General features: G+C 38.5%; 1 protein-coding gene across 4 annotated transcripts in view; it reads left to right on the top strand.

Annotated features, from left to right (window-relative positions):
• The window catches only part of NELL2 (neural EGFL like 2), a 369,972-nt gene that overhangs the window by 267,742 nt on the left and 82,608 nt on the right, over positions 1 to 19,622 (top strand). For all 4 annotated transcript variants that reach the window (XM_005881704.2, XM_005881706.2, XM_014529575.1 and 1 more), the window contains exons 15-16: positions 3,508 to 3,630; positions 6,585 to 6,680. In XM_005881704.2, coding sequence (XP_005881766.1) covers positions 3,508 to 3,630; positions 6,585 to 6,680 — 219 coding nt within the window. The remainder of the gene's footprint in view (positions 1 to 3,507; positions 3,631 to 6,584; positions 6,681 to 19,622) is intronic.

The following is a 19,622-nucleotide window of genomic DNA, read 5'->3' as shown; positions in this document are numbered from 1 at the left end:
CTCCCGAGGGGTCCCAGACTGCGAGAGGGCACAGGCTGGGCTGGGGGACCCCCCTCCCCCTGCCCCCAGAGTGCACTAATTTTTGTGCACCGGGCCTCTAGTATATATATAAAACTCTAATATGCAAATAGACTAAATTGTGGAACAACCGGCTGCTATAACATGCTCTGACCACCAGGGGGTGTGCGCAGAACATGGCGGGCATTGGCAACAGGGGCAGAGTGTGGAACATGGTGGAAGTTGGCCATGGCCGGATGGTGGAACAGGTGAGCATAGGGTGCCAGACTAAGGTGGGTGCTGGTCGCTGTCGTCAGGACGATCCTCTAGTGGTTACTAAAAATTCTTTGCTCCCGCGCACTGTGGTCCCGCCTGGCACTTGCATCCACTGCTGGTTCCGGCCCTGCTCGCACCTGCAGCTGGAGCCGGAGCCACTGCTTACTCCTGCTGCTGGCGCCTGGCACTGGCCCCGATCGCTCTTCGCTGTCAGTGGGTGCAAGTGGTGGCTGCTGGCCCCGATTGCCCCTGAGGGCTTCTCTGCCTCCCCCTGCTCCTGAGGAGCGATCAGGGCAGTAGCCACTGCTTGCACCTGCTGACAGCGCTGGCCCCACTCGCACCTGCTGACCATGTGGCGAAATTGGGGCCAGCGCCAGCAGCAGGTGCGAGTGGGGCTGGTGCCGTCAGCATGTGGAAGTAGTGGCGACAGAAGCAGGGATGCTGGCAGACAGGGGACCAGGGGCTGCGGCAGGTGGGGCCAGGTCAGGGTATGGAGGATGGGCCGAGACCCGCTCCTGTGCCTACCGCAGCCTCGCGGCCCACAGTTCCTTTCAAGGTGCACAAATTTGTGCACTGGGCCCCTAGTGTGTGTGTGTGTGTACACACACAGCGATACCAGGTGGCAATGGCAGGCGCAATGGGGCAGGAATGAGCAGGAGTGGCAGGCAGTGTTGGACTGCCGGTTTTGGCCGATCCCCACAGGCCATGCCAAGGGACCCCACCAGTGCACAAATCCGTGCACTGGGCCTCTAGTAAAATACAGAGCCTTGTTTATGGGGCCAGGAAAACAGACAGCAGCCCCTAACTCTGCAGGAGGAGGAGAATAAGTCACATAAAACATGACATTTTAGTGATGTCTTTCAAAGTTGTAAGAATTTCCCAGGAGAATCATGGGGCAGGCACAACAGGCAAAGGGAACAATATATGTCAAGGTGCCATTGTATTTCAAAAGTTGGAAACTATTTTTACCCTTGAATTGTTTAAGAGCACACTCACTCATTTCAGTGACTCTGAGAGTCAGTGACAACAGAAAAAAAACAAATTCCAGGTTGTGTAATTACTTAATGTTTATTGAACACTATCATACTCATCACTAAACTGAATCTTTTTAGACCCTACTTCTACTCAGTGAGTACCTTCTAATTAATAAGACAACTGAGATAGGAATGAAAGCAGCATCTAATCGATCAGCAGCTGTCTTAAAAGGGCCTGTGGCCGTCCATATAGAGGCTTATAGATGCAGTGCTGCACTTTGAGGTGCTCTGGGGTCAAGTTGGCTGCAGGTATGGATTTGTTTTGCTTTAGGCAGCTGAACTCAAGGTAGGGGGGACTTCCCGTTCTGGTGCCTGGAAATTTTATGGTGGTCCAAGCATAGCCCCAATTAGGAAACCCGTGTGTGATCCAGCTGTTTTCTAAGCTGTCATCAATATGTGTGGATTCATAAAAACTATGAAATGTTCTGATACCAGATAATCAGAGTGAAACTTTATACAATTTGGGAAAGTTCAGCCAGAAATGTTGAGAATAAAATAAATATCTGTTCATGCAATTATAAAACCTTACTGATTGAAATCACTCTTTCCTATGAAAAATTATTGGGAATAATCTCTAAGATTATTACAGGGCTATCATTAAAATTGTCAAAATTGTGTGCTTATGTAACACAGGACATATTAGTTTGAAATATTAATTTTTTTTAAAAAAAACAAAACACAGAGAATTCTATTTTATTAGTTAAAATAAGTCTAATCTTAACTGTATATGCCAAGAGAATTTTTTTTCCAAGTTCCAGGTATAGTACTATTACGACATATTGTCTAGAATACAAAGAGTTCTAAAATGAAAGGTAATTATTTATTTTTGCTTTGATGGTTTACATTAGTGATTTTCATCAGTGTGCTGCAAGAATTTTTAAAACATGCAATACTTATTTAGTCAGGGGCACTTACCTCTTTTTCCTTAAATTGTTAAATGGTAAAATGACAACAGCCAACATGACAATAGCCATCCATTATGAATGAATCAAAATGATACCTATTTTTTTTATCAGATTGGCAAAAAATACAATGTATTTTTGTTGTGCATCAGAATTACAATAATTAGTTTATGTGTGCCATGAGATAAAAAAGGTTGAAAATCCCTGGTTTACATCATAGTGAATTAATAGCTTGTCCTATGTAAGCATATTAAAATATATATTTAATTTTAATTTTTAAATATTATTTTTAAAATAATATTTATATAAGAGACCGAGTAATAAATAAGGATTTTGGATGATTGAACTAATTTGTGTGCATTTTTCACTTATATTTTATTTCTACTCGTCTCGATTTTGATGTTAGATCTGTTTTCTTTCTCGTATTCCCTGTACTTACTCCTTACATTTACATTTTTGCTGAACACTGAGCTACAGTTCTGAAGTTACAATATTCCTGTGAACTGGGGCAGGCTACTTAAGCATGCTGAGCCACCACCGACTCATCTTTAAAATGGTGAAAATGGTGTTGGTCCTGACTCCCTTCCAGGGGTCCTGGAAGATCAAATGCTTTCTTGCTTACAAAAACGTCAAGCAACACACAGTTAAAGGGAGTACCATGTTGATTGTATATTTTAAAGTTTATATTTGTTCGTATTATAAAGACAAGTTTGCCTCAGGTAACAGAAGTCTGGTACTGTCTTTGCAGGAGGAGGGAACTTACTCGGGAGGTCAGATATTTCCCTTGCAGTTTGCATTTGCATCTTTGTGCCTGCAAGTGTGGCTGTGGGTGTTAACCGCACTTCACTCCCAAAGCCTCAACTCCATTATCCTGGAGGTCACAATTCACAAAGCAATGCAATTTCACATTCTTTCCTGTCACCCTTCTCATGCTACAGGAAAGACTTAGGTGGCAGATGTGTTTAATGAGAATAACTCCCGAAATATTAACCACAGAGACCATACAGAGCTAGCTTTGGGATCTCCTTCTGAGAATTGATCCCCACCCTTCCTTATTCTCTCTCTCTATTCCTTCCATCCATGGGCCTTTTGTCCAAATCCTTTTGCAATCAAGGTTTGTGGATGTGTGAACTACATATGTACTTCAAGAGGAGTGTACAGTACTTTAAAATATATGCTATTCCTTAATATGTAATTTGTGTATGCCTGTGTTTGGAAAAGATACTTTATAGTAACCAAGATGCAGGTACAGTTTAAAAATGTATCTGTGAGTAACAAGATTGTATTCCTCATTTCAGAACATGATGAGTGTGTCACAAATCAGCACAACTGTGATGAAAATGCTCTGTGCTTCAATACTGTTGGAGGACACAACTGTGTTTGCAAACCAGGCTATACGGGGAATGGAACCACGTGCAAAGGTAAAAGGTTTCAATGCCAACACCTCTTCCTTTAGGCATAATGTAAACCATCTTTACCTCCCTCCACCCCTTCTCATCACTGTTATCTACCTCCTGTGCACTATCCACACACATTGAGAACTTTGCAGTGTGGCTCATAGTCTTCCTCCTGGTTAACATCAGTGGTTAATTGGCCAAATGGTACAACAACTTTGACTTAATGTTCCTTGACCTCAACCACAGTGATTTTCATCTCTATTCCTTGATCACATCCTGGACACTTTGTTGTCTGAACCCAAGTCCCTCTGCTTCCAGTTTGCCTACAACTCTTGAACTTCCATTTTTCTGACCCTCCATTTTCATTATATTTACCAGTCTCCTTCTAGGTTAAGATTTTTTTTTTTTAGTCCAAACATGACTATCTTTTTTTTTCTTCTTCTTTTTTTTGGGCAGCATCGTGTTCAACTGTGAAATATCTGTATTTTGAGCCAGTCTCACTGGTTTTCTTCTCTGCCTAATCTCTTGAGCTGTTGAAAGTAATTAATTGGGAATTTTAGATTTCTACATTTTATAGTTTCCCATTTTAGCTCCTTTGTCAATACCAATCAGTAATTCTTTTAAATGTCCTGTTGGGCTCAGATTTTCATTTCCATCAGTGGCTATTCCAGCTACAGTTCACCACCAAATGGCAATTCTCTCACCAATGCCCTCTGTACCTTCATCAGATGAGCTTACCACCTACTTCATTAGGGAAATAAAGGTTCTATTTTGGAACCTCTGCCAACTCCCATAGGATAAAGTCCATATTCATTATTATGTCATATAGATTTATTTTTGACTTGTCTAATTTAGGCATTTTAAGCTTCAAACTGCCCATTTTTTAAATGTAGTGTGTCCATCATCCTGGAGTTTATTAAAATTAATTTGCTACAACACTGTGTGTGTGTGTGTGTGTGTGTGTGTGTGCGCGTGTGTGTGTGTGTGTGTGTGTAGGAAGTAACAAAGGGTGGCTGTTAATGCAGTGGCCTGCGAGCATGGGTCTTAAGACCTGATCTACAATAACACATGGGATGCAAATATGGATGGGCCAGAGGATTACTCTGGTTTGTGAAAGTCTATGGAAATCTTTGATTTAGAGCAAGCATGTCAAACTCAAAGGCTATCACGGGCCAAATAAACAAAGTTCAAGTTTCTGTGGGCCCCCAAAAAACAAAAGCTTCAATTTTCATAGAAACGTAGGTTTACTTCGATAGAGACATGCTGAATATGAAGGCCTGAAATAAATGAGTAATCCTTAACATAAAATAATAGAGCATTTTAATAAAAATTAACATTTTTTCTTGAACATTAACTTACCAGACAATGGATAACTGCACAAATTAATAAGCGTAACGCAAATAAACCTATTTTTCTTGTTCTCCAAAAGCAAAATATTTCCTGTTTCACACACCAAACAAGTCAGTACAAGACTAATGACGTGGCAATCGGCTGCTAAAATATTCGCTGCTAGTATTAGTGGAGAGAAATAGTGCGCCTGCTCGTAAGGAGCATACGGGAAATGAATGTAACACAATGATAGTAATCAGTCATTAGCGAATGTTGTAGTTTGTTATGAATAATTATGTATATAACAAGATATTGTAAAAATTAAGTTACAAACATCTTATTAAAAATGTTTCTTACATACCGTTACATTGGCTGGGCCGCAAAAATATTTGTTGTGGGCCACATGCGGCCCGCAGGCAGTGAGTTTGACATGCTTGATTTAGAGCAGTGTGGAAAAGACCCTGTGAATGTAACAAGCTGGTCTAGTTCATCTGTGACAGATCTTGCCAGGCTGAGGGAACAGCCCCTGAGCCTCACAGAGCCAAAGAACTTGCTAAAGTGGCAGGGGGCTCAGTCTCATACATCTTGTTTTTCTCTCCTTCTTTGAAGGAAACACATCTCCAAAGATCACCTTTACAATGGCGCAGACCTTGACTATTTTTTTATACTCACTTGCAAATCCACTCTAAGACAACAGGCTCTGTAATGTCTTTGCCCGTGGTCCTGGAGCCTGACCTGTCCTTAGCATGGGGATGCAAGACTGTTTCTGAAGACCACTACAGCAAAGTCTTCTTACTCTTGGCTAATCCATCACCAAGACTGATTTAAACCTTTTTGAAAGCTGGGGCATCTCTCTAATACAGTGGTTCCCAACCTTCCTAATGCCGCGACCCTTTAATACAGTTCCTCATGTTGTGGTGATCCCCCAACCATAAAATTATTTTCGTTGCTACTTCATAACTGTAATTTTGCTACTGTTATGAATCATAATGTAAATATCTGATATGCAGGATGTTTTTTCATTGTTACAAATTGAACATAATTAAAGCATAGTGATTAATCACAAAAACAAAAACAGTATGTAATTATATATGTGTTTTCCGATGGTCTTAGGCAACCCCTGTGAAAGGGTCGTTTGACCCCCAAAGGGGTCGCGACCCACAGGTTGAGAACCGCTGCTGTAATATTTTGGCACTTTGGCCAGTCTGTGGAATGATCAGAGCCTCATAGGATTTAGTCATTTCCTATTTTCTTATTGTTTTCTCTAGACAGTGGTTTGCTCCTTAAGAAAACTACAGAGGATAGCTGCCATATTTTAGGTTTGATTTCAAGCTGGATTATTATAATGATGTGAAATCCTAATTCTAATTTATTTGCTGTTGTGTAAGGTTACTGGTTTTTGGTGTTTTGTTTTTTTTTTAAACAGAAAGTTCAGTATTTTATTTTACAGATGAAATTTCTTTCTTAACATTGGAAAGAAGATTGTTTTAGAAATGGTGCTGTTTGGAAAATATTGTGTGAATCTGAAATTAGAATAGCATTTATAATTTGATATCCACATCTCTAAGGAAATAAAGAAAAGCTGGATTTAGAGCATCTTGAACGACTTCCTTCTAAAGTGCTAACGTCATGTATCTGAATTATTTTAGCATTTTGCAAAGATGGCTGTAGGAATGGAGGAGCTTGTATTGCTGCTAATGTGTGTGCCTGCCCACAAGGCTTCACCGGGCCCAGCTGTGAAACAGGTAAGAATATCATTCCATCTGCTAGTAAATGAATTTTTACACTAATGTACAAAGTAATCCATGAGGAAAATAATGTTTCGTGTGGGCTCTTAGAGCATGGAGCTATTAATAAGGAACTTCTAGGATGGAGGAGGGAGGAGGGAAGAGGGAGAAGGGAGGAGGGAGGAGGGAACGGGTTTCAGTGATGCATATTCACTAGGTAGTTCCCCAAGCTGACTCTAAGGAGATTTTTCAGCTATTATAACTAGAAGCATATTAAACATTTTCAGCAAGATGTGTGGGATTGCCCAGGATTTTATACTTCACAATTTATTTTACTAATTTAGAGCTCATTTTTCCTGGAATCTATATAACTATATCAAAACGTAGACTTCAAGCTCATGGCCAACTCACATCCTAGGACGCATTACCTTCTGCATTCACATTTGAGAATTTTTAATAAATCTTTACCTGGCCCAATCAATATTCACTTATTGCTTATTTACAAAATATTTAAAGTTTTCTACTCATTTAATCATTTCTCATTTAAGTCCATTCTACTTACTCTTTCTGGTGGATACTAATACTAGAAACTTTAAAAAAATATTTTATTTTTTAAATTCTTTATTGTTTAAAGTATTACATATAGTATTACATATGTCTCCTTTTTCCCACATTGACCTCTCCCTGGCCACCCCCTCTCCCCCTGCACATACCCTCACCCTCCTAGTGTCTGTGTCCATTGTTTATGCTTATATGCATGCATACAAGTCCTTTGGTTGATCTCTGTCTCCCCAACCCCCTCCCTCCCCTGCCTTCCCTCTGAAGTTTGAGTTTGTTTGATGCTTCTCTGTCTCTGGATCATCAGTTTATGTTGTTCATTATATTCCACTAATGAGTGAGATCATGTGATATTTATCTTTCTCTGACTGACTTATTTCGCTTAGTATAACACTCTCCAGGTCCATCCGTGCTGTTACAAATGGTAAGAATTCCTTCTTTTTTACAGCAGCGTAGTATTTCATTGTGTAGATGTACCACAGCTTTTTAATCCACTCATCTGCTGATGGGCACTTAGGCTGTTTCAAATCTTAGCTATTGTATATTGTAAATTGTGCTGCTATGAACATAGGTGTACATATATCCTTTCTGATTGGTGTTTCTGATTTCTTGGGATATATTCCTAGTGGGATTACTGGGTCAAATGGAAGTTCCATTTTTAATTTTTTGAGGAAACGCCACAGTTTTCCACAGTGGCTGCACCAGTCTGCATTCCCACCAGCAGTGCACGAGGGTTCCTTTTTCTCCACATCCTCGCCAGCACTTGATGATAGCCATTCTGACAGGTGTGAGATGGTATCTTATTTTCGTTTTGATTTGCATCTCTTGGATGATTAGTGACTTTGAGCATGTTTTCATATGTCTCTTGGCCTTCTGTATGTCAACTTTAGAAAATGTCTATTTAAGTCCTTTGCCCATTTTTGATTGGATTGTTTATCTTCCTTTTATTAAGATGTATGAGTTCCCCATAAATTTTGGAGATTAGGCCCTTATCGGATATAACATTGGCAAATAAGTTCTCCCATGCAGTGGGCTTTCTTGTTGTTTTGTTGGTTTCTTTTGCTGTGCACAAGCTTTTTATTTTGATGTAGTCCCATTTATTTATTTTCTCCTTAGTTTCCATTGTCCTAGTAACTATATCAGTAAAGATATTGCTACGACATAGGTCTGATATTTTGCTGCCTATGGATTCTTCTAAGATTTTTATGATTTCCTGTCTTACATTTAAGTCATTTATCCATTTTGAGTTTATTTTTGTGTATGGTGTAAGTTGGTGGTCTAGTTTTATTTTTTTGCATGTGTCTGTCCAATTTTCTCAATATCATTTATTGAAGAGACTGTCTTGACTCCATTGTATGCTCTTGCCTCTTTTGTCAAATATTAATTGAGTATAATGGCTTGGGTCGATTTCTGGGTTCTCTGTTCTGTTCCATTGATCTATATGTCTGTTCTTGTGCCAGTACCAGGCAGTTTTCAGAAAAGTGGCTTTGTAATATAGCTTTATATCTGATATTATGATCCCTCCAACTTTGTTCTTCTTTCTCAAGGTTGCTGTGGCTATACAGGGTCTTTTTTTATTCCATATGAATTTTTAGAGAGTTTGTTCTAGGTCTGTGAAATATGCCATTGGTATTTTAATGGGGATTACATTAAATTTGTAGATTGCTTTGGGTAGTATGGACATTTTAATGATGTTGCTTCTACCAATACATGAACACAGTAGATTCTTCCATTTGTTTATGTCTTCCTCTAGCTCTTTTTTCAATGACCTATAGTTTTCCAAGTACAAGTCTTTTACCTCCTTAGTTAAGGTTATTCCTAGGTATCTTAATTTTTTTGGTGCAATGGTAAGTGGGATTGTTTGGGTTTTTTTTGTTTGTTTGTTTGTTTCTTTTTCTGTGAGTTCATTATTGGTGTAAAAAAAGCCATAGATTTCTGGATGTTAATTTTGTATCCTGCTACATTGCTGAATTCATGTATTAAATCTAGTAGTTTTTTGATAGAGTCTTTAGGGTTTTCTATGTTAAAAACATATTTTAAAAAATACATGTAGTTTATATATAGCTTAAGACCCCAAGTAAGATGTTTCTTCAGTTGAAATACACCTTGAGAATAAAAAGAGTGTTTTGAGTAGGAGGTCCTAATGAAATCATGTTAGTAGTAGTCTTGATTACTCTGGGTCAAGTGGGTTCTACCAGCAGATGACCTCAGAAAGTCTGGTTATAATTCCCAGGAGAGAGCTGCTGCCAACAGTGCCTGGGGGGTTCCATCTCAGGGCACTATCCACAAATCTGAGTGCCATAGAAGCAGTCATGTCTTGCCTGGATCCTACTTGCAAAGTCATCTGGTTTAATAAAAACACCAACTGGTCAGGATGTGAGACAGAAAATGTTCTGCTCCATTTGGGAAGTGAGCATTTTGCTGAACAGGTACTGCCACTGTTCACAGAAGGATGCTCACAAGAGGGCTTGCATCACTAGATCATTTCTTTCTACAACTTCCTCTATGTGGTGTTTTTCAAACTGCAATTGGTTACAAAGGTTTCTAATAGAAAACACATAGTGACTACCCTTAATTCGTGGTACTCTTTTTTAAAGGGATCATGTCCTAAGTCAGGCATTCCCAAGCTCATTGTGCATGTGAATCACCCATAGAGCTTGTTAACGTGCTTAAAATATAGATTTCTGACTGGCCAGTGTTGCACGGTGGTTGAGCATAGACCCATGAACCAGAAGATCTCGGTTTGATTCCAGGTCAGATCAAAGGCCCAGTCAAAGCTCAATCCCCAGTACAGGAGGCAGCCAATCAATGATTCTCATCATTGATGTCTCTCTCTCTCTCTACCTCTCCCTGAAATCAATTAAAAATAAGTAAAATAAAATACAGATTTCCAGTAATTAACTATCACAGGATTTGCTAGATCAAAATCAGGTCCTTTCAATCCAATGTTCCAATGTTTCTATAAGGTTTTTATCCTGTGATCTCCAGTAGTACACCCACACCAGGTACAGTGTGATCCTATGTATCAACCAGCACCTCTGGAGACCATTTTTCCTGAATACAGTATTTTGTACTGCTTCTGATGCACTGAAATACTGACTTTTTCAGAGCATTTCATTCATGTGGAATTTCGAAATAAAGACTGTCCCTGAAAATCTGGGATGAATAATGGCCATGTCCAATTTCACATGTCATTCTTCCACTGGAAAAGAAATGTGATGTGATTATAAAAATATGGAGTGATATAAAATTAATTTAAGCAATGTAATATTTAATACCAGAGTTAAAAATAACCCAATAAAATATTTAGCTTTCTCTATTTAATTATCTTTGAACTTCTAATCTAAAAAAAAAAAATAAGATGATTCCAGACTTACTCTTAGTAGCTATCTATAACAGCCTAGGGTTTTGAGAAGGACTGACATGGGTTCATAATCTAGTTGTACATTTACTTTTATGTGGTCTTGGGCCAGTTACATAACTTCTCAGCGTCTTGTACTCTCTATGCATCAACTTATTCTTCACAAGTCTCCTCCAAGATAGATATTTTCTCCTTTTACAAATGAGAATATTGGGTTCAGAATGATTACATTTTTTCCTAAGGTCACAGAATTAGCAGCTTGATATAAATGCCTTTCTACTCCTAAACCCAGGCATTTCCTCTGTGTCAGTACTTTTCCAAGTTTCTACTAAAGTCACTAATGCCAGAGGAGAGAGAACACCTTCATCCAGGGAGGGCCCAGAAAAGCCTCAAGGGGAAAGGAAATGTCTTCAAAACCAATGGACACAGACAACAAGGGAGTGAGGGCATGAGTGGGTGGGATGAGGGGTAATGTGGGGATAAGGACACATATGTAATAACTTAATAAGTAAATAAAAGAAAAAAAGAAAAAAAGAATCAATCTAAAACTCAGTGTTTATTGCGAAGTTAAAAAAAATTATGTTTTATCCTGAAAATTCATTCTTTTCTATTTTATAATACATGAAAAAACTTACATACCATTGAGTAAAGTTAGTGTTATGAGACAATGGGTCATAGTTTATCTCTGCCTTCTAGGATCTTACAGCCCAAGATCATATTTCACTATTTGGGAAGCAAGCATTCCTGCCTCCTATCTGGGAAAATGTAATACTACTATTTGCCTCAAAGCATCTGTCCTAGTTACTGCTCCAAGTTAACTCCTAACCCCTCACCTTCCAACACCATCACTTTTGTTGATGGAGTTATACATAGCAGTTGTACCCTTAAAAATAACTTTAGATGAGAAGAGACCCATGTAAAAAATAATCTCTTCACTCATTTATTCAACGAATAATTTATTTAGGATATGTTATATGCTGAGCACTGATCTAGAAACAGGATGTAGCAGTGAACAAAATGGAGGCCCTGTCTGCATGGGAATTTTGGTCTAGGGATATAGAGGCACTACAAATAGGAAAAGAAAGAAATATGTAAAATATCATTAGGTAACAATAAGTGCTATAAAGAAAATAAAAAAGATAGTATAAAATTATTTTATTGACCTGTGGACCGACACATGACAGGTGTTATTACTATCGATATTTACTTAATTAATAAAGATAACTAACATCAGCTTCTGTATCAAGTTCCAAAATTTCAGTGGTTGCTATAAAAAGTATATTATTGCCACTCACATCTCAGTTCAGTCTGCCAAATGTGGAGATGGTGAGAGTTGAGGGGGATTGGGATTGGGATTCCTCAAACCAAGTCCCTGGTTGTCTCCATTATATGGAAAAACCATGAGGATGGACACATAATCACAGAGATTCAGGGTGGTTAGAACATGTAGTTGAGCCAAAAGTCCAGGAAGATGAAACTGGTTTGGTGAGCATCCAGCCAGACTTTTGCCATATCTGCTATCCGGCATTGCTGGTACTACTAACACTAAACAATCAAACCATTTTCTGTTTCTCTCATTTACTCAGAGCGAGAAACTCAGAGTTACTTCCTTTTTCAATCATTGCCTTCTTTCCGCCCACTGCAAGAGATCCTTAACTTGGAATTCCTGGACCCCTTCAGGTCTATGTATAGACTTGGGGGCCCATGAATTCCCTGAATTACTATGTATGTGTATATTATTCTGCAGAGAGAACCCATACCATTTAAAGATTTCATATGGATCTGTAATTTCTAAATAGTTAAGAACTAGGAGGGAGAGAATCTTTCATGAATCATAAAGAGAACTAACCGCTGTTTTATTCTGTGGTAGGTGATTCAAATTCAAATATCCAATGCCTCCTGTTTGTTTCTTTGGGCACCTTAAGTCAAAAGACCCTAAACCAGTGGTTCTCAACCTTCCTAATGCCGTGACCCTTTAATACAGTTCCTCATGTTGTGGTGACCCCCAACCATAAAATTATTTTTGTTGCTGCTTTATAACTGTAATTTTGCTACTGTTATGAATCGTAATGTAAATATCTGATATGCAGGATGTATTTTCATTGTTACAAATTGAACATAATTAAAGCATAGTGATTAATCACAAAAACAATATGTAATTATATATTCAATATGTGTTTTCTGATGGTTTTAGGCAACCCCTGTGAAAGAGTCGTTCGACCCCCAAAGGGATCACGACCCACAGGTTGAGAACCACTGCCCTAAACTGATCTCATCATCTCTTCCATGACTCATGACTTATCTCTTCTCTCACGTCTGTTAAAAAAACCTGGTTCTTCACTTCTATTCTTTATTTCAGTGACTGGCAGCCCTATCCACCGAATTTTCTTGGCCAGTGATCAAGGACTCATCCCCTTCTAATTGCCATTCACATCCAATCAAGTCCTTTTGCTCCTCTATACTGGGGTCATTTCTTTCCATTTCAGCTGGTCCTACAGTAGTTCAGGACTCTCAGGTACAGTTCTCTGCAGTCCAGTCTCCACAGAATATCAGAGCACAGATCTTATCACCCCATACTGAAAAAATCCTTCAGCAAACTCCATTGCCCTGAAGATAAAGGTCACATTTCTGAACATCCTATATAATAAAGAGGTAATATGCAAATTGACCCTCACGCCATAACAAGATGACTGTGCCCACAGCAGAGGCGGGGTTCCCATAATGAGCCGTAAGAAGCTATCAGCAGGGACCTGAGGCTGCACCTCTACCTGGCAGGGCTTGACAGGGGACCTCAGGCCATGCTCCCTGCCCCGGGTCCCGGCTGGAGGACCTCAGGCCACGTCCTCCACCCGGCGGGGCTTGATGGGGGACGTCAGGCTGCACCTCCCGCCCAGCAGGGCTTGACAGGGGACCCCCCTACCCCAGCACCAGGCTGGGGGACCTGAGGCTGCACCCCCCCCCACCCGGCATGCACCGGGGGACCTGAGGCTGCAGCTCTCGCCTGGCAGGGCTTGACGGGGGACCTGAGTCTGCGCCCTCCACCTGGCAGGGCTTGATCTGCACCCCCCGCCCGGCACTGGACCTGGGGACCTGAGGTTACTCCCCTCACCCAGCAGGGCTTGACAGGGGTGGGCTGGCCAGGTCTGGGTTTCACGTGATTTCAAGGTGCACGCAGGTGGGTGGGTACTTGACTCTGGGTCCCACGGCGTGCCCCAGTCTCTGACAGGAGGAAGATTCTCATATACATTTTACTAATTTTCCTTCATCGCTGATACTTCTATTATAGAGAAAGGGCAAATAGCAATATTAAAATATTTCCTCTAATTAATTCCCTTTTAATGTGCACGAATTTTGTGCACCGGGCCACTAGTGTCAAATAAGGCCCTTCAAGATTTAGCCTCTGCTTATCTACCTTCTTGTCCCTCTGTTTTCTAAACTCATTCCCATCCCCTCAGACTTTGAGTTTCATGGAGGTAAAGTGTGTATCTGGTACACGTTAGAATCTATGAGACATATTATGAGGTCTGCAACTTATTAAGCATTCCACAAATATTTGGTGAATAATTTTTTTTAAAAGGCATAAATAAGTGATCAATTAGAAGAGAAGGAAAAAAATGATGTGGTTGTTTCCATACTTGCTGGACATTTTTGAGTATTAGCTTAAAGAGGCCTTCACGGTCATTTCTGCACTTTCATATGGCAGATGAGGTAGTTAAGGCACAGAGAAGTGAAGTCACTTACATATGGTGTTTCATGGTAGGTACAGATCTGCAATTTAGAACTCAGGTATTCCAATTCCTGGTCCACTGTTTCTTTTTCCTTCTTTTCTCCATTTCTTCCTTCCTTCCCTGTCAACTGCCAACTAATCCTGTTGTCTTTAACAATGAACATTGTGGCAGTTTTCCTCTCCCAAGGTAGGGAAAATATCAGATTGTCAAGATTTCCTTAGTAGAGAAATGGCCTACATTTGGCCTGCTGACTTGGGATGCTGTTTAAGAGCCTAGAAAGGAGATTAATTCCTGGCCCAGTGGCCATCTGCTGGGCCCTCACAATGGAACTGCTCAGGATGAAGTAATAGGATTTACTGGGTTTTCAAAGACAATTTTAATGTGCATGACATTTACTAACTCTTGTTACTTTAGTTAAGAAAGTCTCCCCTGAATGACCTCCCCTAATTTATTTATTCTATTTATGCATCATGTGTATATTAGTGAAATGCTTGAATCATTTACCAACTCCACAAAGGGGCTATGTGTATGCTTTTTACTGATTAAAATTAATTTTTCATGGCTTTCTTTTTTAGCCACTGTGTAAAATCACCCACATGCACAGCACAACTTCATTTTTAATTAAACATCCTAATAGTCATCAGGTGTTTAACTTGGATTTAACAGGGTGATTATTTCTTGGATAACAATAAAATGTATTAGAAATCTATGTACTGAGGCTTACCAGCTCTATCACTGCCACCCTGTACTTATTGCGCAGTTGCTAAACCTCAGCAAACGTGTTTGATTGATCTAATTAATATGCAAAGCTGTCTGATTATACTAAAAGTAAATATTTCAATCATGAGTGAAATATAACTCTAAAGATTTGACAGTTCCCTACAAGTAAATGCTGACTTGAATCACATTAAATGTTTATAACTGGGGAAAAGTTGGTATCAAATGGCAAACCAAAAAAAAAAAAAATGCTGCAATATCAAAGAAAAGGGGGTCAGACACTGTGGGGATAAATGGCTTCTTCCCCCCCCCCATGTGTAAAATAATGGGTTTCTTATTCAAACATGAGATGAGATTTTAATTATTTTTAGTGAGTAGTTAAATGAATATAAATTTAAGGTGCATTCCTAAGTGTTTCTGTATCTTTTAATATCTGTAGTTTCAAAATGATCAAATGAAGCATGTGATATCTATGAATGTTGCTTTACTTCAAGGGTAACTTCAAATTGATCAAGGTTGATTGATTTTTAAAAGTTTGTGTTATTAGTGTTATAGTATAGGTGGGAAAAATCCTTTGATTCATCTATAGTAACAATTATTTTGCTAGTAGTATGTACAGTTAGCATTTATTATTAATAATGTCAAATTATATTAAATTCTCAGATATGGTTAAATTAGCACATTTTTCATCATTAAAGCAATATATTGATTTAATTTTGTAATTACATAGCTTTTGTTTAAAGGCATATTTTTCAGAAATTTACATTATTTTATATTGTTTTACATGGACTATTGAAAAAATTCAGAAGCAAGAGAAAATTCTCAAAACATTTTTACATAGCTTATCTTTTTAAAAAAATTAAATTGACCCACAGTAAAATTCCATTGCCATGTATATCTTTTTTTGGGGGGTGGGGGGGTGGGAGGGGAGACTGAGTAAACATTTTGAAAAAATATAGTTAAAAAAGAAAATAAAAAACTTTAGATACCTTTGCTTTACCAATAAAGGTGATTTTTTAAAGCATTGTTTTAAAGTTATTTTGCTCTAGCTAAACTTCATATACAAAAAAATCGTTAAATAAACTTTATTGTAATACATAAAATTTGGGATGAAGGAAGTTCAGCTCTGATCCTTTCAGTGCCTAGTGTTGTCATTTTCCCAGATCTGAATTTCTCAAGGGAAGAGACAAGACGCAGAGAAGATCATTTGGTGACTTCTGTAATCTGGGAACACATCCATGGAGGGATCTGTTGATTCCTCCTGAGATGGGATCTCCAGTCGTGTTTGCTGAGACCCATCTGAACTTCCCACTTGGTCTCTAATGAAAAAAGTGATTGCATTACATTGGATGAGTGAGTGTGTATTCGTGAACTTTAGATGAATTAGGGATTTAGATCACAACATTACTTGTTCCTGTTATAAAATTTTTTAAAAAAACAAAAATACTGTCTCCAAAGGCTTTTGACCATATCCTACATGTGAGTTAACTTGGGTGCTCAAGGCATATCGTCTCTTTAAGTTGGTAAGCCTTCCTCTGAAATAATCCTTGATTTGCTTAAGTTATGCCAAACCTTGGTCTTCCTTGAAGCATCTAACATCGTTGTCAAAAACACAGAAATTGAAGTCAGAGAGACATGGGCACGAATCCTAGAGCTGCTGTTGACCAGCTGTGTGGCCTTTGCTATGTTACTTTATTTTCTGATGCCTTTATTTTCACATGTATAAAATGAAGGTGATAATGATATTTTACCTCATGGGGTAGTTCTGGAGATGAAATGAAATAATGTAAGCAAGGCCCACAGCATCATGATATCTGATGTGTGTATTATACACATTAAGTAAAATTTTATAGACATAACTCTTTGAAGTGTTAGACATCCTTGAGTTAACTGGAGGTACCCTGAGATGTTATGAAGTAAGGGTTAAGAATAAGAAGTGATTCTAATTTTTGATGCATTTATAAACCAAATTTAAGTATAATTTTACCACACTTTAATCATTTAAAATGTGTAATTTACCAATACACATTCCTTGCATTTCTTCAAATTGCCTTATTGTAGCTCTCGTGCAAATCTTTAAAAATTAACGTTTTTTAGAAATCTATCTTTGTACTATTCAAAAAGTGGTTAAATCTCAGTTTTAAATCTCAAGGTCATTCTTCAACTCCTTCAGGTTAATTGGAAGAAAAAAGTCACTCATTCTTTGTAACAACTGTGATGGGAAATTTTTCAGATTCTTATTGTAATGCCTACCTAATTAATGTTGGAAATGAGGACACATCATGGAGTTAAAGAGAAAAAAATGCTTTCAGGCTGTTAGAGGAAACATCTTCAAGAAAAAAAAGTCAAGAGAAATTATTTAGGAATTTGGAAAAGATCGTCACTTATGCTTTAAATATATTGATAATTTTTTCATGGATCACCTTTGAATATAACTTATATTGTATTATGCCATCGAATCCCATTCTACTGGAGTCTGGGTTCTTTGAGAGTAGAAGTGAAGCCTACAATTTCATGTTTCTCACAGCTTAGCATCATGCTTTACACATAACAGGCAGCCAGTGAATATTAATAAAATACATACACTCTTGCATTTGGATTAGAAAAAAAAACAACTGCACCGGATAGAGAAAATCAACTTTAACAGTTTCATGCATTACTTGACTGTTGATTCTAAGTTTAGTATGAGGCCAAAGTATAATGTGATAGCTCCAAATGAAAATGTAAGCATAACCTGTGTTAATAGAAACAGAGTACATAAAACTGTATAAGTAACAGTCTCCCCTGAATTCTGTATTACTTATTCCATAGTGGGATACCAGATTTTAAGAGGAGAGGTCACTGGCAAATTGGAGTGTAATCAGGGGAAAATTATCTGGAAAATGAAAGCCCTGATGGGCATAAGGGAATATTTCAATAAACCTTACATGTTTAACCAAGAAATTTAAAAAGATTAAAATTTAAAGGTGGTATGAAATAATTCTTAAGTATATGAAGAGCTAAATTAGTACTTGCATTTCGGATTAGATTATTATGTGAAGCTCTAGTGTGTAAAACTAGTAAATTTACTGAGAGGCAAGTTTGAGCTCCAAATACGAGATATTCTGGTCCCAAGAACCTCAGAGAAATGGGATGGACCAGCCTGCAAGCAGAGTCTAGATGACCAACTGTGAGAAGCCCTTAGGGCCCAAAGGATTTTGCACTGTGTCTAGATTGCCTCACAGTAGCTGTTTCAAACTGTGTGTCTAACGGCACTTCCTGTAATAATGAAGAAGCAGTATAGTATGATGTCTAAGAGTTAAGAGTAGGTTTGGCAGATGGCTCTCCAGGTACATATCCAGGCTCTGCCACTGACTACTTGTGTGGACAAGTTACTTAATCTTTATGTCTTGTTTCCTTGTTTAAAAATGGAATGATAATAGTAATACCTATTTGATTGTATTGTTGAGACGATTGCATTAGTTAACGCATACAAACAGTTACAGCAGTGGTTCAGTAAATGTTAGCTATTATTATGACCTTGCCCCTAATCCTTACAACAACCCTCTAAAAGAGTTACTATTACCGGAGGAGGAAACTGAGGTTCAAAAAGATTAAGTCATTTGCTCTGGGCTGTACAGACAGTACAGTGAGGAAATAGGAAATCATATCCAGGGCTAACAAACTGAAATAATCTGTTCTCTTTCTGCTCTGACATTTGGCCTCCACTGCACCATAAAGGTGACTAAAGGGCCTTTGTGAAATATAGGTGCCAAACGATCTAAATTAAGCATTTATTAAGCTCTCGTGTATGCACAGCAAGCGTGGCCTGTGAATGAAGATGCAGAAAGTAAAAATGCAGTATTTTTCTCTTGGGAGTTTATACCTCTGACTGCCTAATGCACGGGGGAGCACTTTATCTAAATGACAAGGAAAGAGCAGATGGGAACAAAATAATAGTAATACCTTTTAAGTGATTGGTAAGTACTAATCTTTTCTGGTATGGGAACCCCAGAAGAAATTGCTCTCAAGAAGAATAAATGCGGGAGCTGGAATCCCAGCCGTTGTAATTTTCAGGGGATAGCTTCGTGATAAACTCCTCCTGGTGGGACTCAGGAGGCAAGCACACAGCTGATTAAATGTGTGAAAGTACGCACTCCGGTGTTAGTCTGGGTTTTCATAGCCAATTTTCTCAATCTTCACGTCTGAAGATAATTATAAGGCGGAGTAAGAGTGAACTTGGACCTCTTGTTTAATCAAAGTAACAAAACAAGTTACAGGAACTCTCTGATTGTTTCAGTCTTTGAAAATATGGAGCCTTTTGTTGTCCTTCTTAGGTGAGGCGTGTTTTCATTTGCCTCGAGCAGCCCTTAAGATATAAACCACTCACTCAGGCATGTTTTTTTTGCTTCAGACGTTAAAAGGCTCAATTCCAGTCTTAAAATAAACATTGCCTTTGTGCTTTTTATATAAAGCTGAATGCATTTTTAGTGCTTCACTCATTTTCTTTAAAAATTTTTTATTCAAAGAAAAGAAAATATGTTGACTGCAACTGTTTGTGTTTCTTTTTGCTTAAAATTCAAGTCAATCAAATGGCCTCTCTAAACAAGACAATTT

The sequence above is a fragment of the Myotis brandtii genome, unplaced genomic scaffold (genome assembly GCF_000412655.1).
Source record: "Myotis brandtii unplaced genomic scaffold, ASM41265v1 scaffold686, whole genome shotgun sequence".
Classification (NCBI taxonomy): Eukaryota; Metazoa; Chordata; class Mammalia; order Chiroptera; family Vespertilionidae; genus Myotis; species Myotis brandtii.
The sequence above is the reverse complement of the archived record's forward strand: the minus strand, read 5'-3'. Positions and strand labels throughout refer to the sequence as shown.